Below are 20985 nucleotides of genomic sequence, written 5' to 3'. Positions count from 1 at the left end.
AGCGTATGTGTGTGCACGTATGTGCATGTGGGTGTACACCCATCTCCCTGCACTCGGGTTGATGGTATAATTGTTCATTATTTGTCAGCTGCCGGGGCTGCACGAGCCCCCAGCAGGCCCTCAGCTCATTGCCACTTAGCCATCAAGCCCACACACACATTGTGGTGACAGCAGCATGCCTGGGAGGGGGGCACCACTCTACTCTCTGGAGCCCCAGTCTGTGCCAGGCAGCAGGGGCCCTGCCAGGGGAAGGTACAGATTGACTACCCCATGCTTGAAGCCACAGGAGCACTCAGCAGATGGGCCAGGCTCGGGGGGCCTTGGACGCAGAAAAGACAGCTGGCACCTTCAGATCCAGAGGACATAGCCATAACAGGCTCAACCCGGTGCCTGGCACAGGGCACTCCATCTTAGCACAACACAGGTTGGGGCTTCCGGGTGGCCAGGTGTGAAACATCCTTGCTCTGCTAGGCCTACCACGTTTCCTCACTGCTCTCAGGATTAAGTCCAAAGACCATAACGGTGTGCAAGGCCCCAGCCCCCGCCCTCCGCCCCCCCGCCCCCGGCACCTTGCCCTGCACCCAGGGTGCTAAGGCTATACTCCTCCCAGTCCTTTGATGTACCCAGCTCCCTGGGACTCCCTGTTGCCTTTCCTCCTTACAGATGCCTCTACATCCCTGGCTCGTCAGTCCTCACCTCTCCAGGCTCCACTCACCTCTGCAGGAAAGCCCCCCTGACCCCACCCACCTGACTCTCCTATAGCCCCTAGATTTCCTTATCACCCCATATCCTAGTAGATCCTTTCTTCCCCATTAGACTTTGGCCCCGGGAAGGAAGGGAGTATATCTCAGTAGTACATGGCTTTATTCCAATGCCTAGCATGGTACTTGGTCATAGGTGGTGCATCAATATTTGTTGAATGAATTGTCGTTACAAGTCTCTTGAGAGAGAGTGGCTGGCTCAAGCTCTCTACATATACATCACAGGGTGCTTCGAAGAGGCCCCTGGTCTCTTTGATCTCAAGGTTCCCCGACTCCTGGCCCCGGTTCCACACCACCAGTAATAACCATCATCCTCATCCGGCGTGAAGATGGTGGAGTCCCCAGAGTGCTTTTACAAAGGTTCTGAAAGTCAGCAGCATCCTTTTACAAATGAGGAAACTGAAGCAGAGAGAGGTTAATATATACATAGGATGAACTAGCTCCCTCTGGCTTGCCCAGAACGTTCTCCTGGTTTTAAGACAGAAAGATCCATATCCCAGGAACCCTTGCTCAGGCCCAGGCAAAATGGGACAACTGGTCACCCTTCTTGCCCAGGACACAAAGCTAGGACTCTGGACTCCAACCACATGCCCGCCACCTGCTCGACTGCCTCCTGAGGATCCTCAAAAGTCAGTGACCCACCCTTTGGACGTCCTCTCCAGGCCACCTGGCTCCATCCTGGAGCATCTTTCCCCAGAAGCATGTGCTCAAAGCACACAGGGCATTGATATTAACCTAAATCAAATTCAATTCATAGGCTTATTTTTTGGAAGAAAAGCACTTTACATAATATAGAAAAAGTTAAATCATTAAATCGTATCATTAAAGTAACTTCATGATATCAAAGCAAAATTTCAAAATAAAAACCCTTTACCCACAAATTGTTTTCCTTTCTCTATGTTGCCTCTGAATTTTTCTCTTTCTAGGTGGGGATTTTTCACAGACCTGACCTGCAATGAAGTGTGTATCAGGCTTGTTCTTTTTTTTCACTTTACGTTTCAGAACTCTGCTTCAGATGTGTCTCATTCTGGATCCTTCATGTCACGAACACCCCTCATTAGCCTGGATCACAGGGACTTTGGGTTCAGGGTTGCCTCCTGCCTGAAATACCCTTTCTCAGCAGGGACTGCTAAGTCAGGGCCGCAGCTGGGCTCCTGCAGGTTGCCATGTAAACACTGACCTTGTGCATGTGTGCCGTTTGCAGGGCAGAGGGACACAGCTTTCATCAGATCCTAAAAAGATCAGCGCCCTGGAGAAGGGTGCTTGGCTTCACCTCCACTTCCAGCATGTCTACCAGGCACTTTCTCAGCAGGGCTTGGGCTGACTCAAGAGCACTGGTCCTCCCTTACAATAAGTTCCATTCTGGGGGCTTCCGTATGGCTCTCAAAAAATATCAGGTTCCTCTCAACAAGTAGTCCATCCTGATAATTATCGTGGCCACAGTGCCCCCTCCACCCTGGATCTAAAGGCACCATCGAAGGAGAGAGAGTACGGGTGGGAGGTTGAGGGTCTTTTTTTCTCTAAGTCTTTTCCCTGTCACCTCTTTCTGCAATAGATGTGCTCCAGGCTAGAGCTCCACCCAGCCCCGTCCCATCTCTCTGTCTAAGCTCCCTGGGCCACACGGATCCTCACCAAAACCCTCTTCTCAGTTCCAATTGAGTTTTAGGCACTCCCGCCGCAAACCAAGAATGCACCTGCAAGTCCATCCAGAATTCCTTAGGATTTGGGATATGATTATTCACAGGAACGTGCTGAGGGCCTTCTGACCAGAAATGGGGTGCTGGCTAATTTTCCTTCTGGAATCCCTTCTTCCTGGAGAATTGGGTGGTTCAAGAGGGAACTGGATCTTTCAATCACTGCTCAGACCTCCAACACCCAAAGCCAGGAGACCCCTGGGATGCCACGGCCCACAAGGGAGAGGCTGGCTACCTGTTAGCCACTGGGGTACCACTTTGACATAGTAGATCATTGGACCGGGGGGTGGGGGCAGCTGCCTTCAGCTGATCTATCGTCTTGAAGAGCAGTGGCAATCGTGGCAATAGGGAGGCTCTGCAGGGATCTCTGTAAGAATAACAATAATTAAATGTTGCTAAGCACTGTGGGATACAGAGGCACCATCATAATCACCACAGCTACCAGGGTGATGATAACAGTAATTAGATGCTGTGGTTTCCCAACTACCCCCCAGGAGTACCGCCTGGGGCGAGGCTGGCCTGGCAGGTTAGGGAAGGGGGCGCCCATGCCAGTGGGTCCTCTTCCCAGCTGCTGAGGGCTTTGGCCATACTTTCTCCTCCAGATTCCTCCTCCTCCCCTTCTCTCCCCTTGTCCTCAGCCTTAGCTTTGCCTAGAGGAGACTGGAGACAGAGGAGAGGTGACTCCACCTCTAATATACGTTTGAGTTTATCTAGTCCTATCAACAGATTTCAGAGGATTAGGGAATCTTGGGGACTTTTTAACAGCAGTCCCCTCACATCCAAGTGGGCTTTATTAGCCAATTACTGAATGACACAGAGGGGCCTGGGAGATGGCCAGGAGGAGAAGTCATTATTGTATTGTATAGCCTTTCCCCAGCCCAACAGCTGCCTCTCTGGAAGAGCCCGTGGAACTGAAGGAGGGCAGTGGGGACAGGTCCTGGGGAGGGCACCTTCCTCAGGACTGGTCTCTGTCTGCCCACTGTCCCCAGCCACAAGGAAGGTAAGAAAGGTGAGTCTGAGTGCCTGTCTGTTGAGCCGGCCACCATTCCTGAAGTCATGGAGCCTGAGTTCATTCCTTGTCCCTTCCCCAAACAGTCTTTCTTAGACACACTGAAAGCTACTTCCCAACACCCCCTGCCCATTGGTCATGACTCTCCTCTATGAAAGCACACAGGCTGTGTGTGTTCCTTTCCCCTCGGGGTTTTAGAAGCTTGCTAATCACGCCTCCCTTCCACCTCCTTTGGCTTTCTCCTTGATAAGATCTGAAGCCACCTTCCAGTTCTCTCTGCACTTAACTCCAACTCCTAACTGACTGCAATGACCTTCTAAAGAACTGCCCTGATTTCCACCCCAAAACTTCCATCTCCACTGCTCGCATCACCTTTCTTCCTGGCTCAGAGAAAGATAAGTCCTTTCCTTGCCAAGGCTGACCCCTCACCCACCCTAGTCCCGCCAGCCACGCCTCCTCCAGGGTCTGCTCCGCGACAAGCCCTCCTCTTTCGCTTCTTGCACTGGTTTTGCCAACCCTCGCTGGCCACCAGCTCTCTTCTTCCTGCCTCAAGATGCTCAGGAGCTTTTGATTTCCCATCACAAAGGGATAAATAAGCCCCTTGCTCTCTGTCGTGCTAAGCCTCTCCAAGCTTCTGATCCATGTTGCCCATTCTGTCCACCACCAAACTTCTCAAGAGCAGCGTGGACACCAGCTGCCTCTGCGTTTTCACTTTCCACATCCTTCTCTTCCCACTTTGATCTGGGTTCTGCTCTTACTCTGCCCCCAGCCCTACTCTCTCAAAGGTCACTGGGGTTTTCGCCACTGTATCCAAAGCCTTCCTCTGATCCCCCCCGCCACCCGCCCCGCGCTCTGTAGCATCAGACACTGTTGGCAGCCTCCTCCTCCTCCTCCACTAAATCCTCTCCTCACTTGGCTTCCATGACAACCTTCTCTTTTCGCTGCCCTCCTGCTCCCTGACCAATCCTCCTCTGACCGTCCTACCCATGTTATTGCCAGATTCATCTCCTGGAAGCACAGCTCCGACAGCTCCCAATAAGCACTTCTCTGTTCAGAAACCTTCAATGGCTCACCATTGCCTGCAGGAAAAAAAAAAAATCATGGAGTTATAAGATGATGCAACTATATGTGATACATAATGTACAGTGTAATAATATGTCAGGGGGTCAAACCTCTTTACTCAGCAGAATCCACTTAAGAAGACCCTTTCTCAGAGTTCCTGCTGTGGCATAGTGGGTTAAAAATCTGACTACAGCTGGAGTCACTGTGGATGTGTGGGTTCAATCCCCAGCCTGGCATAGTGGGTTAAGGATCTGGCACTGCCACCACTGAGGCATAGCAGCAACTGAGGCTGCAACTCAGACTCGATCCTGGCCTAGGAACTTTTGTATGCTGCGGCTGCAGCCAAAAAAATAAGAAGAAGGTTCTCCGAAGCCTAATGTTTAAAGAGCATGAAAACAGTGTGCTCTTTAAACATGATGCCTATTGAAGCAGGAAATGGGGGTCCCAGGAAACTCTAGGACTTTCAAACCACAATTGGAAACCACGGAAAAAATTAAATTCCTTAGTCTATAGATGAGAAAACGGGCCCAGAGAGGAGAAGTAATTGGTTGAAAGTGGCCTAAGATGTGAATTAATCAATCAACACATTTTCATTAAGTGCCCGCTGAGTGCCAGGCACATCCTAGGTGCTGGGACTAAAGCAGAGGACAAGGCCGAAGTGGTCCTACCCTGCGGGGCCGGCAGCCCGGTGGGGAGTGAAGCAAGTGTTAGAAACAACTACTGACATGGTCACAAGTATGCAGACTGTGAAACTGTACAGGAAGGGACTCACCTGGTCCGAAGGGCAGAGTGGGCTCCACGGAGGGAGCGACAGGTGTAAACTGAGCCCTAAAGGAGAGATAAGTAGCTGGTCAACAGAAGCGGAAGAGCATTAGGGCAGATGGAACAGCCTGGGTGAAGGCCAAGGAAGAGAGGTTGGTGGCTGGAAAGCCAGGAAAGCTCAGTGCTCCTGCTCAAAGCCCTGGAGCAGGGTGACACAGGGCTGCAGTAGCAGGCAGCCCCGTTGGCCTTGCTGAGAATTTGACACTGGCCTCAGAGGCTGGCTGGCCAAGGAAGCATTCTCAGGCATTAGGACCTAATCATTTGTCTTAGAAGAGGGTCCACTGCCAAATGCAGTCGTGTTGTAGCTTGGATCCAGGAACATAAAACAGACATTATTGGAAAGACAAGAAATCTGAATAAATTCTGTACTTCAGTTAATAGTATCATACCAATGCTTATTTCCTAGTTTTGACAAAGGGACCACAGTTACATAAAACATTAATATTGGAGGAAGTTGGATGAAGGATGAATGGAAACTGTACCACTTTTGCAACTCTTCTGTCAATCCAAAACTATTTCACAATTTAAAGATTTTAAAATGCACATATGCAGAGTTCCCACTGTGGCTCAGTGGGTTAAGAACCTGACATGGTGTCCATAAGAATGCAGGTTTGATCCCTGGCCTCACTCAGTGGGTTAAGGATTCGGCATTGCCTCAAGTTGCAGCATAGGTCACAGATGCAGCTCGGATCTATTTTTTGCTATGGCTGTGGCATATGCCAGCTGCTGCAGCTCTGATTCAACCCCTAACCTGGAAACGGCCCTAAAAAGAAAGAAATATATATATATATATATCCTTCTGACACCCTGGCAAAGAGGAGCAAACTGGATTCAGGGAGAGAGATTACAGTAATGATGATGACTAACACTGAAAGAGTTCTTCCTGTACATGAGGCATTGTTCCAAGCACTTAATGTGTTTAACTCACTTAATCCTCACAACTCCATGAGCTAAGTACTTTATTTCCCTTCATTTTGCAGATGAGGAAGCTGAGCACAGAGAGGTTAAGTCAGTGGCCTGAGAACACACAGCTACTGAGTGGCAGAGCCAGGGGTTAAGGATTCAAATCCAGGCAGTCTAGCTCCAGAGTCCCCCGTGCTTGACCATTACTTTGTATCCCATCCCCTCAGGCAGAAATCATGAGTGCACGGACGAGGGAGAAGCCGTAGAAATGGAGCCATGTCCCTAGACTTAAGACATATTCGGAGGGAGTTCCCGTCGTGGATCGGAGGTTAACAAACCCAACTAGCATCCATGAGGATGTGGGTTCGGTCCCTGGCCTCGCTCAGTGGGTTAAGGATCCAGCATTGCCATGAGCTGTGTGTAGGTCAGGTCATAGACGCAGCTAGGATCCCGCATTGCTGTGGCTATGGTGTAGGCTGGCAGCTGAAGCTCCAAATCGACCCCTAGCTCGGGAAACTCCATATGTCATGGGTGTGGTCCTAAAAAGACAAAAAAAAGAGACGTATATGAAGGCACACTCAACATTTGTTTTTGAATTGGGATGTGGTGGTCGAAGAAAAAGGAAGAAGCAGGAATGACTCCTGGGCTTCCTTCCAGCTTAAGAGTAGGGACCAGAACTTAGTCTCCTGATGCTTGGTCCTGTGCTTCTTCCTGTCACTGCGAGAAACATTCCAGATCTTTCACAGTCTGATTGCACCTCTCAGTCTCTTTTTCTTATCATCTTCAAAATGCAAAACAACTGGAGAGCCTGTTGTTCCCAAAGGGCCCCCGACCGCTCCCACCTCCATGTCCTGGTACAAGCTGTTCCCTCCGCTGAAATTCCCTCCTCCATTCCCCTTGGTCTGAATCTGATCCACCCTTCAGGGCCACCTCTTCCAGAAGACTTCCTGGCTCTCCACTGTGAGAAGCACTCACTCTCTCTGCTAGATGCAGGCAGTTGAGGGCTCTCTTTGGTAGCTAACAACTTCCATCTTAGAATTATTTGAGTAGGGTCTTGGTTCTAGCTCGATACATAGCATAGTAGGTGCTCAAAAATATGTTTGTTCAATGACTCATCTATCTGAGTAAGCAAGCTCTATCTTAGTTCTATTTGCCCATTCCTGGCTCCGTTTCCTGCCCACTACAACCCACAACACACTCACACACACACACACACACACACACACACACACACCTGGCACTCATGGTGGTGCTTTGCATGTTTCAGGGACTTGTTTAAAGATGAGGGAACAAGCATACGCTCTCATTTACCCACTTCCATCTTCTCCACCCAACCCATCCCGAGGCAGCCCCCATATCAACCGCCAGACACAGTCTCTTTGGAAGCCTATTGAAGAGCAGAAGGTCAAAAACGCCTTACTCAAGGATGGAGAGGTAGGAGAACAGAAGCAGGGAACCAGTGGGCCTTGGGGGAACTGCTCCCCCTCACCCATCCATTCAGCTCCTACAACGTGCCTGCACTGGAGGAGACAACAGCCCAGTGGGAAATGAATCAAGTATTCAAAGGCAGCGTCTGAGACCACTGCCGTGAACTCAATCCAGCTCTGATCCTTAAAGTCTTTAGGGGCAGACTGGACGACCACAAGCCACACTGATAAGGCATTCCAGCATAAAACCTTCCTGGTGGCTCATGGCATTTCATTCACTGTAGGGCTCACCTTTCCCCAAGTCTTAGGCTCAGGCTACAGCTACCTTGAATCCAGCCTCCTCAATGCCTCTGCCCTCCAGCACATGTCTGATAAATGACTCCCGCAGCCCCTGTGTCCCTTCCCCCTAGAAGCCTCCCCTGATCCTCACCCCACCCCAGGCTGAACGGGGCATTTGCTCTGAGACCCATCAAATGCTGTGTGTGCATCTCTGGAACACACCACGCACATTAAATGCCTGTTTATAACATCTGCTTCTGTCTGTCTCCACACACGCCCCCCCCCCAACCAGACTGAGTGCCCTTAGGGCAATGATGACATCTCTGTATCCCCAAGCTTGGTATGGTCTTTGGTACAAAAAAAGCATTTGTTAAACGTAAAAGATGCGCACATGAATGCGAGTGTTCAGTGAGCACTGAATTAGTCTGCGGACCTCAGCAGGAAACCAAGAGACACTCCACGAACAGATCCCAAAGAGTGGGCAAGGGGTGCCTTCTTTGCCCATCCTCCTGCTGTTCCTACTCCCAGGAACTAGCGTTTACATTTTATCAGGAACGCACCACTTCCCTTCCGTTCCTGCCTGCTGGGCAAAGGGCAGCAATGGGCAAAGGGAGCATTGTCTGGTCAGGAGTCTGGGGAGAACATTTTTCTCCTCCATAGTGGGAACTCTGTCTGTCTGTCTGTCTGTCTGCCTCCTCCTGGGGGAGAGGATAGGGTCCACAGGAAAGGAACAGAGGGCAGGCTTGGGCTGCCAAGAGCCCAGAGGGCCCAGGCGCCTTGGCAGGAAGCCAAGCACACCCGGATGTGGAGAGTCCCTGCCTTGCTACCCACGCGGACTGGATGGGTCACTTTCTCGGGAATCCTGCAAATCCCTCAAAACAGAAGTTCTGCAAAGGGGACAGAGCTCAATTTCTTGCACTATTTAGGGAGAGGCGGGGCTTCGGTTTTGGAAAAGGAACTCCCAAAGGGAGCGTGAATTAGAAAAGACCAGAAACCTCAGTGACCCGATCTCACCCACTAATGCCCATCACCGACATTTCTGGCAGCTTCCGGAGAGTCCTCGCATAGCTGCCTCTTCATTTAGCGTTCCGTGATGCAGAGGAGAGGGAGCTCAGGCTACTCGTTTCTAGTCCAAACCGTGCCACGTTCTGCTCGAGCCCCTGGGCGAGTCGCCTTACCAGTCTTTGCGCCTTTGTTTCCTCATCTGTAAAATGGGGCGAGGGTCGGAGGAGAGGGCTTGTAGAAGCCCTTTGGGCTCGGACATTGCTGGGTCCTGGATTCTCCATACTGCACGCCCCCTCCTCCACAGTGCCCCCTCCCCGCCCCGCCTCCACCCGGCCCTAACTCCACCCCCACCCAACAGCTTCTCCCCCGACGCTGGCCGCTAGGGGTCACTGCCTCCCTTTGTCAGCGACAGAGGAGGGCGGCTGGCCCTCCGGCCCTCTTCCCCGCGGAAAGGCGACCGAAGGGGCATCTCCCGAGCCATTGGGCCTGAACGCGACCCCACGGCCCTCGCTGGGGACCCGCCTCCGTCTCGGGCCGGAAGGTGTGCGCGGTGAGGCGGAGGCCGGGGCCAAGCGCGGGCCGCGCGTGGGAGCCAGGAGGGGGTTAACGCCAACCCCTCCCGCTCGGGCTGACATCACGGGGAGAGCGGCTGAGAGGCTGGAGCTCGGCGAGTGAGAGAAAGAGAGGGAGAGGAGCAAGCGAGGCTCTACTCGGCGCCCGAGCAGCTCCACATTGTTGCGGATCGCCGGGATCCGGCACAGCGAGCCGCAGCAGCGCGGCAGGGACGCGGCACCCCCGGCTTGCTCTTCTCCCGCGGAGCCGCACCGCCAGATCGCCCCCTCCGCCTGGGCCCCGAGCTCACCGCGCCACTCGACCCGCCGCCCTCGCTTGTCCCGCCGCCCTCGGAGGACGGCCGGCCATGGATGCCTGCAAGTTGGAGCCGAGCGGGAGAGTGTGAGAGCGCCGGGGGCCGGGAGCCCGCGCCGCGCAGCGGGGCAGCCGGGCGCGCCGGGGGTGGGTCCCTCTCCCCAGGCCGGCTTTGCGTGGAAGAAGAGGGCGGGGACCGGCGCGGGGAGGAGAGCAGAGGAGGAGAAGGGGGCATGACTCGTGCAACTTGCGGCGGGCATCTGCCGAGCCTCTGAGCCGGCGGCGGCCCGGGGCCCGGATTGCGGCCGCGCGGATCCCACCCAGCCCACCCCGCCCCGGCCGACGGCTGAGGCTGACCTGGATCCTCCGAGAACCCGCCGGCCGGCAGGGATCGCCTTCGTCTTCCGGGCTGCTTTCTGGAGAGCGAGGAGCGCTCTCCTCGCGGCTCCTCTCTCCGGACCCCCGGACCCCGATGGCTCGGATGGGGCTTGCGGGCGCCGCTGGACGCTGGTGGGGACTCGCTTTAGGTTTGACCGCCTTCTTCCTCCCAGGTAAGCGCGTTCCGCCTCTGCTTTCCACCCCCCCCCCCTTCCTCCCATCCACTGCCTCCCAGGGGCTGGGAGCTGGATGGCGGGCACGTCAGGGTTGTAGGGAGTGAAAGGAGCCAGAAAAGTTGGGTCACGGCTTAGGTAAGGGGGGTGCGGGTGGCACGGCGGAGAAAGAGAGGTCGAGGAACCGAACAGCCAGCCCTGCAGGGAAGCAGTCGGATGCACGTCTCTGTATAGCAAGAAAGCACTTTCTCCGCGCAGTTTTTCACACAAAAATAATAATATGTAATAGCGTTCTATTTATTTAATAACCAGCTCTCAGCTCGGGAAGCAGTTTGGAAACACTGCATGTTACATAAATGCAAAATAATCACCGTAATCACCGTCTCGGGGTACGAGACAACAGCCCCAGGGGGAGGGCGTCAGTCTCGGCGCTGGTGGGCTCTGGGCTTGGAGGATGGCAGGGGGGCTTCGTTTCTCCAGTCCGCCCATTTGCCAGGCTGTTCCGGGCGCTTGAGCCCCCTCCCGCACCGCGTCGCCCCACCACCGGCGCGGAGAGCCGGCTCCTGCGGCAGAGGCGGCTTCTCGCTCACCTGCGGTTCCTTCCCCGGAGGGTGAGGCCCGGGCCGCGCGGGATCGCAGCCTCCCCGCCTTGCGCGGGGCTGGGCTTAGCCTCGGAACTCCAATCCCAGTTTGGTGGGCTCTCCCCGGGAGAGGCGCTGCGGGCTTCGTGCCAGCCAGGTGGCTGCATGACCCACTTTCCCGAGGGTGCCCCTCGTGTCCTTCCTCGAGATGCTGGCGGCCAAGGGGTTAACCCGACGCCCGACCCCAGGGGTGGCCCGCGGTGGCCTCGCTGACGGGTGGGGTGGGGGCGGAGGCTGGGACCGGCCCCGGGCGTATTGTGCTGGGGAATGAACTGGAAAATGCGTTTAGGAGGCAAATCCGACCGAGTCCCCTTGCCTGGATTTAACCCTTTGTGTCCCCGGGGAACCTGCCCAGCTCCCACGGTAGCTAACGACACCAGCGCAGGTCCCGGCAGGAACTGGGGGCGAGGAGGGGGCATTCCTCCAGCCTTGGTGGAAGAAACCTGAGACAACCTCCCGCCTTAGCTAGCAGGGGCCTTGGAGGGGGGCGGGGTAGGGTGGGGGCTTGCCTGGAGCACGTGGCCCTGGCCTTAGGTGGCAAAATAAGGGGTCGGAGTCCAGAGAGACCAGGTCTGCGTGGGGCAAGAATGTAGAATCTGGCGGCGCTGGCAGCCACAGGGAGGAGATGCCTGCGATGCCCAAGACTTGCAGGGCAGTTTGTTATCTGAGGGGCCCGCCTGGCTGCCGAGCTGTGGGGCCGGGGTGCACTCCTGGAAGGCAGAAACCTGGCCTCATTCACTTTTGCACCAGGTCTGCCGCCCGCTCACCGCCAGGGCGCTGCAAACGTCTCCCAGTGGCGAGTGGCTGATGGCTCGGCAAGCGGTTTGTGAAAGCCGGCACCGTAGTGCCCCCAGCCCTGCACCCTTGGGAGTGCTGCCCTGCTGGGTGTGTGGGGGGTGGGGTGGGGGTAAGTTCCAGGGCACCCAGGTGTCCCTGCTCCTTTCAAAGAGGCGTGACCAAGTCCCTCCCCAGCAGGAGGTTCTGGTGAGAGTGAGAGGTTTTTATTTCACACTGGACCTCCTGGAAGGCCAGCAGGAGATATTAGAAGCTCAGGCTCTGACACTTACTTGTCTGACCACCAGGGTTTGGGCTTCTGGAACCCCGCAATTCCATATTGCCCACACCCGGAACCCAGCAAAAGGACAGCTTCCCTGGGGCCTGGTTGGTCCGGCATACCAGGGGTTAACCTAATCCTGGGTGGACAAAGAGCGGGAAGGTTTGGGGAGGGGGAGCAGACTCACCCCCATTCCAGGCTCCTTTTGTTATTCCCTTCTCCAGCTTTGTGTGCCTTGCATGGTAGTTAATTCCTTCTTTGGAGCAGCTGAAGACCTGCCCCTATTCCATCCCACCCAGGATTGGGGGCAGGGAGGTGACACTCTCACCTGGCTCAAGCGTAGATACTACCTCCCCAAAAATCCAGATTGAGGGGATGGGACACAGAGAAGGAACCACAGCTCAGACAGGCACTTAATAAGCGCTCCTTGATTGATGGTAATTGTTATGGCTGGGTAGCGTCAGCCAGCAGGGCAGCCAAAGTTCCCCAACCAGCCGAGCTCCTCTGTGAAGTGCCTGTGCCCCGGTGTCCCTGTAAAGGGAGGCAGGTGGACATAGTAGTGCCCAGATGACCCTTGGACACAGGCTGGTAGGCCCAGAAGTTGCCCTCCCACACCCCGTTCACCATCACCCCCAGACACCCTCCTGATTGCCCGCTGCTGCTGCTGCCTCTCTCCAGGGACTTGTCAGCCTGATGTTCTTTTCTGGGTTGGGGGGGTGGTGCTGTGGCAGAGAGCACGGGAGGGTGAAGAGAGGAGCCCCAGGGAGGGGTGGGGGTGGGGGAGGGTGCCGTGCAGTGACCCTGCTGACTTCAAAACACTCCAGATCTGGCTATTGATATGTAAGCACAGCAGTCTGTTTTTTGACCACACAGACTTTATGAGGCAGGTGGTGAAGCTCTACAAACCTCTGAGATGCTGGTCTCAGGGGTTCCTGCCTGTTCAGTCAGAGGAGGGGGCCAGTGGGGCCTGGGGGCTGCCTCCCAAAGGGACGGGAGGAGCCCAGGAGTGGAGCGAGAACCTGCCTTGGAAGCAGGTGCGCTGAGCTGGTGTCCCATGTACACCACACCCTCCCTAATTGGCTTCCCCAAACCTTTTGTCTGGAAAGAGCACACCCCCCCAGGTGTCATGCACATCCTGGGAAGACCTGTCAGGGCCACAACACACCCCTTCCCTGCAGCCCATGCAGAGCTCGCCAGGGTGGTGGTTTCCTTCGAAACCCAGGATGTCAGGACTGCTGGGTGATTCCCCATCGCTCACAGACAGCGATGTGCTCAGGCTTGCTGGGCTGGACATTAGAGCAAAACCAATTCTGCTGGCCTGGGGTTTGCAGTGCAGGGAGGCAGGAATCCCAGGTCCATTTCAGAGGCAGCGCTGGAGTGTCTCAGAAACAGATCCAAGGCCAAACAGCCAAGGCCTGAAGGGAGAAGATACTGCAGAGCTGGGCCTAGTGCCCTGGGCTGAGCGGTCTAGAAGGTGTCTTTGAGCCCGACTTTCTGTGCTTATGGGACAAGCAGCCCCTTTCTGCTGGATGCTGGCAGAGACTGTTATCCATTCCCTTCTCGGCCACTCAGCTTCACTCAGTGAATCTACCTCATTGGCCTGACCCCGGACCCAGTTGTATGCTGCCAGGATGGTCTTGGGCCAGAACCTTCATGCAAGTGGGCCAGGCTTGTTGGGGGGGGGGGTCCAGCCCCAGTTTTGTCTGTGATACTGCTATTGTTTAGCAGCTGACTAATGTTCATTGTTCAGCACAAACAGAAAATACCCAAGGGAGGGGTGAACATACCTTCGATTTTCCTGATTATATCTGTCCCTGTTAACCTGATAAATTGAATGACTCCTACCTGCTGGGGTGGGGGGGGGACAAAGAGGCTGTCTGTATATTCACCTGTTTTGCTGATTTTTTTTTTGCACTTTGACTGTTAGCCAGTGGGCCAGGCCAGAATGGTCATTAGCCGGCTATGGGACTTAGGCTATAACATTTCCAACAATCGTCTACGACCTCACCTTCGGTACAGAAGAAGCTACACACACGTGTGCAAAACTATGTGTGCGTGTGTTGGTTATCAACAGTTCACCATGCATATGCCGACCCATGGCACTAGTGCCATAAATATACATCCAAGGTATATTCATATGTAACTGATTTTGATGGCTTTGTGAGTGGCTCTGAGCCTTAACTATGTCAGAATGTCAGCAAGGGTGACTCTGGAGGAGACCTAGGATTTGCCCTCCGCCAGCTCCTCCCAAGAGGAGCTGCCATGTCCTTTGGGAGTGGGAAGGCTAGACACTGCTTGCTTTTTTTTTTTTTTTTTTTTTTGGCTTTTTAGGGCTGCCCCTGCCACATATGGAGGTTCCCAAGCTAGGGGTCGAATCAGTGCTACAGCTGCCAGTCTACACCACAGCCAAAGCAACAGCAGGCTCAAGCCATGTCTGCAACCTACACCACAGGTCACGGCAACGTGGGATCCTTAACCCACTGAGCAAGGCCAGAGATTGAACCCACAACCTCGTGGTTCCCAGTCAGATTGGTTTCTGCTGCGCCACAATGGGAACTCCTAGACACTGCTTTCTTTTCTGCTCTGCCCTTGGCTTTAGACTGGGCCTTTGCATCCTCAAGAGGAAATGCTCACCTGGAGAGCCTCGCCTCTCCTGTCAGCTTCCTCTTGCCTCCCTGGCACACAGAGCAGTGCTGGAACTGGTGTTAAGGGAGGCCTGGCTTGCCCCACAGCTTCTCAGGATTCCCAAACGGCTGGGAGGGGCTGCAGGAAATAGGTTTTCAGCTACTACTTTGGCCTCTTTGCTTCCTACATGAATACTTGGGGGAAAGGATCATCTGGGGAAAGATGATGTACTCTGGGCCTGTAAAAAGGAGCACGAGTTGGGGGCTCTGGCCCTCCGTGAGCAGCCCCGCAGAACCGTGTGTGTGACCAGGTTGGCAACATAACGTGCCTGGAAGCATCCCGGTTTGGGCAGCAGAAATCAGGAGCCCCCTTGTTGGAAAGGCTAGTGGGAATGACAGGCAAGGAGCTGGGAGGAGGGCGGTCTGGGAGCCCAGGACCCTCTGCCCAAGTCCAGCTGGCAAGTGTTTCTCCTGCATGATGCCCACCCCTCTCCATAGAGACCAGGTCGGCAGAGCCAGCAGCAGATGTGCTGGCTGGGGCTGGAGGTAACTTAAGATCTGAGCAGGGATCACCTTGCAAAGGGAAAGCCCTGAGCTGGAGAGAACACCCCTTAGTCCAGTTAACCCTTTAAGTTCTGGATCCTCTCACGCTGTTTGGAGCTGGGCAACGGGGAGAGGGAAAAGATAGGAGAAAATACACCGAACCTAATATCTGAACCCCGACCCATTCCACAAGGAGAGGTGAACACAGTGCAACAGGAGGGACCCAAGAAGAACACAAAGAAGGTCTTCCTGACAGGAGACTGTAGGCTTTTCAAGGCAATGGATAATCCCAAGGTTTAATCCCTGGGTGGGGGAGGGGAAATGGGTATGTATCCTGAGGGGCTCCTGAGATCCGTGCCTTTCGCAGTCTTCTGGGGCAGAGCAGCCATGGCACCAGCCAAGAGGGAGGGAAACATAGCTCGCCTCCTTTCCCCACAAGCGGGAGACCACCCCCATCTTTTCACCCAGCAGAGTGAGACAGAAAAGTGAGGCCTGGTGGACTGGGTTTGAGCCCAGCTCCACCAATTGCCAGCCGCGTGGACTTGGTTAAGTCACTTGGTAGGCCTCTGTTTTCCCATCTGTCAAATGGGTTTCTGCTGCTATAGCTTTCAAAGGAGGTTTGTGAAGATTAGATCAATAGTAATGCATGAAAAGCACTTAGTGCTTTGCTAGGCGTGTGATAAATATGCAGCCCTGGTAACTACTCCTGTTCCCTCTGCCTTTCCTCTGAGAGCTCCTAGCCCCCTCTGTGTCTGCCAGCTGGGCAATGCCAACTTCACACTCCCTTGAGAAAGACCCACTCAGCTGCCTGCCCACTGCTGACCTCACGTCCCCACTAGGAAATGATGGCAAAGGCTCTAGCAGCCCCGGGGGACTCAGGTGGCCTGGTAGGCGGCAGGCACCTGCCTGAACCCAGCTCTGGTGGTCGTGTACTACGTGAGCAGCAGGTGCCGCGTGGCTTTGTTCTGCAGCGTGTCACCAAGGGCTCTCCCTGTCTCCTGCCCCGCTGCCTGGCTGGGGCCCAAATGAGCGCCACAGCCCATCTGGAGCTCTGGCTGTGGTGGCAGCCTGGGCTGGCATGGAGGGCCTGGGACTCAGCCCCTGCCTTCCTGCAAACTTCCACATTTGGGGGAAGGGCAGGCAGGACCCTCTGCCAGCAGTCCACGGTACCATCTCATCCAGCGAGACGGTACAGCCAGAGACGTAGAATCCCGCCCGGAATCATGCCCTCCTCACCGGCAGGAAGTCCTTTCGGTTTCTCCTGCTGCAGGTTGAGTCCCTCTGCCAATAATAATAGTAAGGTGTATGGTGCTCTTTACAGCTCAGAGTTTCAGCTGATCCTCTCAATAACCCCACGTGAGGATGGCGGTAGTTCGCCCATTTTACAGATGACAACAGTGAGATGTAGGTTTCATTCCTCTCGGACCATCTCATGGGTCTTCTGCTCCACAGCCCGTGGATGAGGAAGACGAAGTGGGTTGGGATGGACAGATGCAGAAGAGGCTGAGCCAAGCCTTCAGAGAACATGTCCAAAGAGGTGGTCATTCACTTCGCCTGCAACCACTGGCTTCCACTTGCCCCCACAAGCCCGAGCATGGCGGCTCCCTGGGGAAGTGAGGGATCAGTTAAGGATACAGGCTGGAGGGTGGCCCAGCTGGAGCTGACCACAGGGCCCAGGTTGGCACAGAGCACAAGATGCCCAACAATAGAACAGCTGGAGGGAGAGGGGAGGGGAGGGGGAACATGTCCTGCCAGGTGCTTGAGTATCACCCCCAAGCTCCTACCTGAGATCTGGGCAGGGCCCCTGAGGTGTAAGCACAGAGCCTCAGGGCCCAGGCAGGCACAGAGCCAGGGTGTGGGCCTGGCCTGGGGGCAGAGCGAGGCTTAGAAAGCATTGTGGACGGACCCGGAGCAGCCGAGATGGGGAAGGGGATGAGATTTGGGAGGCAGAGTCGATTCCCTCTCCTGGGCTACCCCCCACACCTCTCTGGTCCACGCAGACCCCAGTTTCATTCCTGGTTTATGAGGAGTCTCATTACCAAGCCACAGACAATAAAACCCGCCCGGCCACTCTGGCCCGGATCTCATTAGAGGACATTAGTTCCGCTGGCTTGGTGGCTCCGTTGGGACACAGCTGCAGGCGTGGCCCAGGCAGCAAAACAGGCCAATGGCCATGGGCACACGAATGTCCCATTGGGAGACTGGTGTGTGGGCTTAAGTGGGGTCCTCCCTCCCCACCCCCACCCACATATTCCTGGAGGGCACGGTCCCCAAGCTTGGAAACATAGAGTCCCTCCTACGCACTTGGACCCACGGTTTTGTCCCTTAGGGAGACAAGGGCACAGCTCCCCCCCTCCCCCCGCCACCCCAGGGCTGTTCCTAGAAGGCCGCCTTCTCTGGGTAGAGTAGCTGAGAAGCTCAGCAAATTGTGGTCGTATCGTGGATGTGGTCTTTGGGGACGAGGGCTGGGGAACAGCACACCCACCTACAACCACAGGTCCGGGGATGCTCTGAGACATGTCCTAGCAGGAGAGGTGGGGTCTGGAGTCCTCCTGTGGCCTTGGACTGAATCTTAGCCCATCTTCCTCTCCCAAAGTGGGGAGGTAAAGACCTGGGGGCCTCTGGCAGGAGCATTTGCTGTCCTCTACAGATTCAGTTTCCCAGCTGGCAGCCTCGGCAGGGACTTCCTGGTCCCACCCCTCTTCCCAGAGTAGAATAACTTGCCCACAATCACTGTGACAGAGCCTCGGTTCCAGTTGGGGATTCTTCCCACCAAAGACAGGATTTTCTTTCTTAGCGGATCCAAGGGTCAGTTGAGAGCCAGCCTCTTCTCTGCCCGTACCCTCCCCCTGCTTTTTCTTTCTCCCCCTGCAGTCCTGCAGAATGGCCCACAAGAAAACCACCAGGGCTCAGTGGAGGTCACCATGAAAAACAAGATGAGGGCAAAGGAAACCTTACCCCCTATGGGTGCCTCAGTCTTGTAGAGAGAAGAGAGTGCCAGGCCGGAGTGACTGGTTCTCAGCGCACTCGGGCTCACTCGTGTGCTCCACGCAGGGGTCACGCAGGCCAGCCCACACTTCAGCACAGGAGCACCCGCCAAATGAGTCAGCGGAGATGGGAGAGCCGATCTGTTGGGGCAGACACGAGTCAGCCCCGCTCTGGAGCAAAGGGGGCCCTGAAAGGCCCTGCAGCTTGTCTGCACTTCGAGCCCAGAGTGAGATTGGTACACTGCCTCCCCTGGGCTCATTGTTCTCCGGCCCTTCCCTCATTTCTGTATCTGGGGGTGGGGGTGGGGGGGCTGGTGTGCAAATGCTGTCAGCTGCTGGGACCAAGGAAGTAGACTGGATGCGGGCTCCGCTGCGGGAGGGGCTGGCTGCTGCATCCTTATCCAGAGAACAGGTGAAGTGCAGCAGCCTCTGGCTCCCCTCCCTCCCTGACTGACCCCTGGCTCTGTGGCTGCAGACTGCCTACAGTGCTTCTTGCATGGTTATACCTGAAACGCACCTAAGAACAACACCCTGGACCACAGAAGCATTTGCTGGCTGCCCCCTCCCTGGCCCAGCTCCCACCACCCCTCCCTGCATGGCAGGCCCAGCCAGTGCACACACGCTGTTTTCCCACCTCAGTGCCTTTACACATGCCTTTCCCCCCACATCCCCTCATCTCCCTTATTTTCCCCATCTGAATGCTGAGGTCAAGAGCCAGATCTAGCATGAAACCTGTGGAGCCACCGCCAGCTGGAGACAACCTCAGATTTCCCCCGCCAGCACCTCCTCCAGGCCACCCGTGGCAATAACCACTCTGCATCTTGCCCTGTAGTTATCTGGACCTGGGGTTTATCTTCATATGACGGAGAGCTCCAAAAGGGCAGGGCCTATTGCGGATGGGGCTTGGAATCCCTAGGGCTGGCCACACTGCGGGCCAGTAGTACGTGCTAGGTGGAGACAGGGTTGCTTGTTTGGACAGTAATGATGATGATCATAACAGCCCACTGTTATCAAGAGCTCTCGGACCCTCAGACACCGCTGTGAAGGTCTCGTGTGTAATAACTTACGCAGTCATCATAACAATACCTCCTTCTCAGAGTTCCCGTCATGGCTCAGTGGTTAATGAATCTGACTAGGAACCATGAGATTGTGGGTTCAATCCCTGGCCTTGCTCAGTGGGTTAAGGATCTGGCATTGCTGTGAGCTGTGGTGTAGGTTGCAGATGCGGTTTGGATCCCACGTTGCTGTGGCTGTGGTGTAGGCTGGTGGCTACAGCTCTGATTAGACCCCAGGCCTGAGAATCTCCCTATGCCTCAGGAGCGGCCCTAGAAAAGGCAAAAAGACAAAAACAAACAAACAAAATAATACCTCCTTCTCGTGGAGGACACGTCTCCTCGTTTTCAACTAGGAACAAACAAGTTACCTAACTTGCCTCTGGTCACCCGGCTAGTGGGTGACAGAGCCAGGGTTCAGATCCAGGAAATCAGGCCCGGTGTCCATGATCCTACCACTGGGCGAAGCCGCCTCGCTTGTGGGTGATGAGGACAGCTTACTAAGCCTGGAGTCATACAAGGCCTTGCCTCTGGAATGCCCACCACCCCTGCATAGCATCTTGGAGCCTACCCTCCTGGTCCCTTTGATGGTGTGGGAATGACCTGGGGCCCCCTGGGGCACTGGGAGTCATTAGCACTTACCCTCCGTCTTGGTAGTCCTTACTCCTGTACCCTTTGGATATCTCACAAGTACCTGACGCTCAGTTTGTCCACTCCTGGGATATCCTGCCAGTTTCTGTTGTGTCTTGGAAGTATTAACGTGGCTATGCTGGAGGGAGATGTCTTGACATTATCATCCTTTCATCTCGTGAGACCTTGGGCACCGCCAATGCCCTTGGGGGGCTTCCCACTATGTTTTGCCATGAGATGCGTGGCAGGTGTAATAGCTCCTCTTGGAGAATCCACCTGGAACTGCCTCCAGCAGGTGTTCCCAGGCTGGCTCCAGATCCTGGGTGGGTCCATAGCTGATCCTATGCCAGGGCCTGTCCTAAGCCCCTGGAAGGTTCCGATTTCTCGCACCCTCACCCAGAGATTCCCAAAAGATGGCAAGGGAGGGGCGCCTACCTGGGGAGAGGGGCAGGGAGAGGATTTAGGGTGTTCACTGAAGCTGGCCGCTTTGATCTCCTGGGATGAAAGGGCTCGATGCTTCCTGCGCCCCAGGCAGGTTCAGGACAGGGAGCCTCGCAGCTGGGGTAGCAAACTGTCCCAGGAAAGAGGATCATGGGGGCAGAAAAATCAAAACCCTTTCCCAGTGTTGTGGCCAAGGACTAAGAATGGACCCCAGGTGGCCCTTGTGTGGATTGTCCTCTCAGGGGTCACCTGGGGTCAGTGCTCCTCCAGCACAGCCTGACCCTGCAGGTCACCACGTGGGCTCAGGCCTCACAAACTCCCTCGCTTAATTAGGAAGGTAACTCGGCTGCAAAACAGTCATCTGATACGTTTCGACGCCAAAGAGAAATTCCTCCTGGACCCTCCGCTGTTCTAGATTATCCATGCTCCGTTAGCTTGAATTACGGCGCGGCCTCTGTGGCCCAGACACGGGCCAGAGCTCTGCAGTCGGTTCTTGGGGCTGGAATCTGCCGGCACCCGGGAAGTCCTTGGAAGCGATAAGGGGAAGGAGGGCCTAAGACCCCTCTGACCTCCCAGCAAACCTAAGGACTGCCTTGTCAGCACAAAGGCGCCTGCTGGGCCCAGAGCCTGCCT

General features: G+C 55.3%; 2 protein-coding genes across 8 annotated transcripts in view; one reads left to right on the top strand and one right to left on the bottom strand.

The window, feature by feature from the left end:
* Positions 1–847: 847 nt before the first annotated feature.
* LOC146399887 (uncharacterized) lies at positions 848–10323 on the bottom strand. 7 transcript variants are annotated; one of them, XR_014816735.1, is made up of 6 exons: positions 10187–10323; positions 8972–9161; positions 5299–5354; positions 4449–4543; positions 2691–2822; positions 848–2573 (listed from the first exon to the last, which is right to left on the bottom strand). XR_014816735.1 is itself a non-coding variant. In XM_084978353.1 (6 exons), the coding sequence occupies exons 1-5, from the start codon at positions 10062–10064 to the stop codon at positions 2727–2729; spliced, it is 513 nt and encodes a 170-aa protein (XP_084834479.1). In that variant the 3' UTR covers positions 2438–2573; positions 2691–2726. The 7 variants fall into 7 exon arrangements, 2 of the variants coding, with proteins under 2 accessions (XP_084834478.1, XP_084834479.1); XR_014816736.1 differs by having other exon boundaries at positions 8993–9161; XR_014816734.1 differs by lacking the exon at positions 10187–10323 and adding an exon at positions 9825–9963 and having other exon boundaries at positions 8993–9161.
* The window catches only part of NECTIN1 (nectin cell adhesion molecule 1), a 67665-nt gene continuing 56320 nt past the window's right edge, over positions 9641–20985 (top strand). Inside the window, 1 exon segment of the mRNA NM_001001262.2 lies at positions 9641–10380. Within this exon segment, the coding sequence (NP_001001262.2) occupies positions 10302–10380 (79 nt within the window). The 5' untranslated portion in view covers positions 9641–10301.

This window comes from Sus scrofa, chromosome 9, assembly GCF_054392235.1.
Source record: "Sus scrofa isolate SSC_HxYL_T2T_F1_AM1 chromosome 9, Sscrofa_HxYL_maternal_Yorkshire_Landrace_v2.0, whole genome shotgun sequence".
NCBI classification, from domain to species: domain Eukaryota; kingdom Metazoa; phylum Chordata; class Mammalia; order Artiodactyla; family Suidae; genus Sus; species Sus scrofa.
The sequence above is the reverse complement of the archived record's forward strand: the minus strand, read 5'-3'. Positions and strand labels throughout refer to the sequence as shown.

Bases quoted from the DNA above. Each gene is read 5' to 3' on its own strand.
- LOC146399887 (XM_084978352.1), bottom strand. From the start codon at position 10,064: ATGCCCCCTTCTCCTCCTCTGCTCTCCTCCCCGCGCCGGTCCCCGCCC. The intron at 5,355-9,135 runs GTAAGGCGACTC...TCTCTCCTTTAG, and splicing joins AAACAAAGGCGCAAAGACTG to GGCTCAGTTTACACCTGTCG. The intron at 2,823-4,448 runs GTAGGACGGTCA...TTATTCTTACAG, and splicing joins TGAATCTGGCAATAACATGG to AGATCCCTGCAGAGCCTCCC.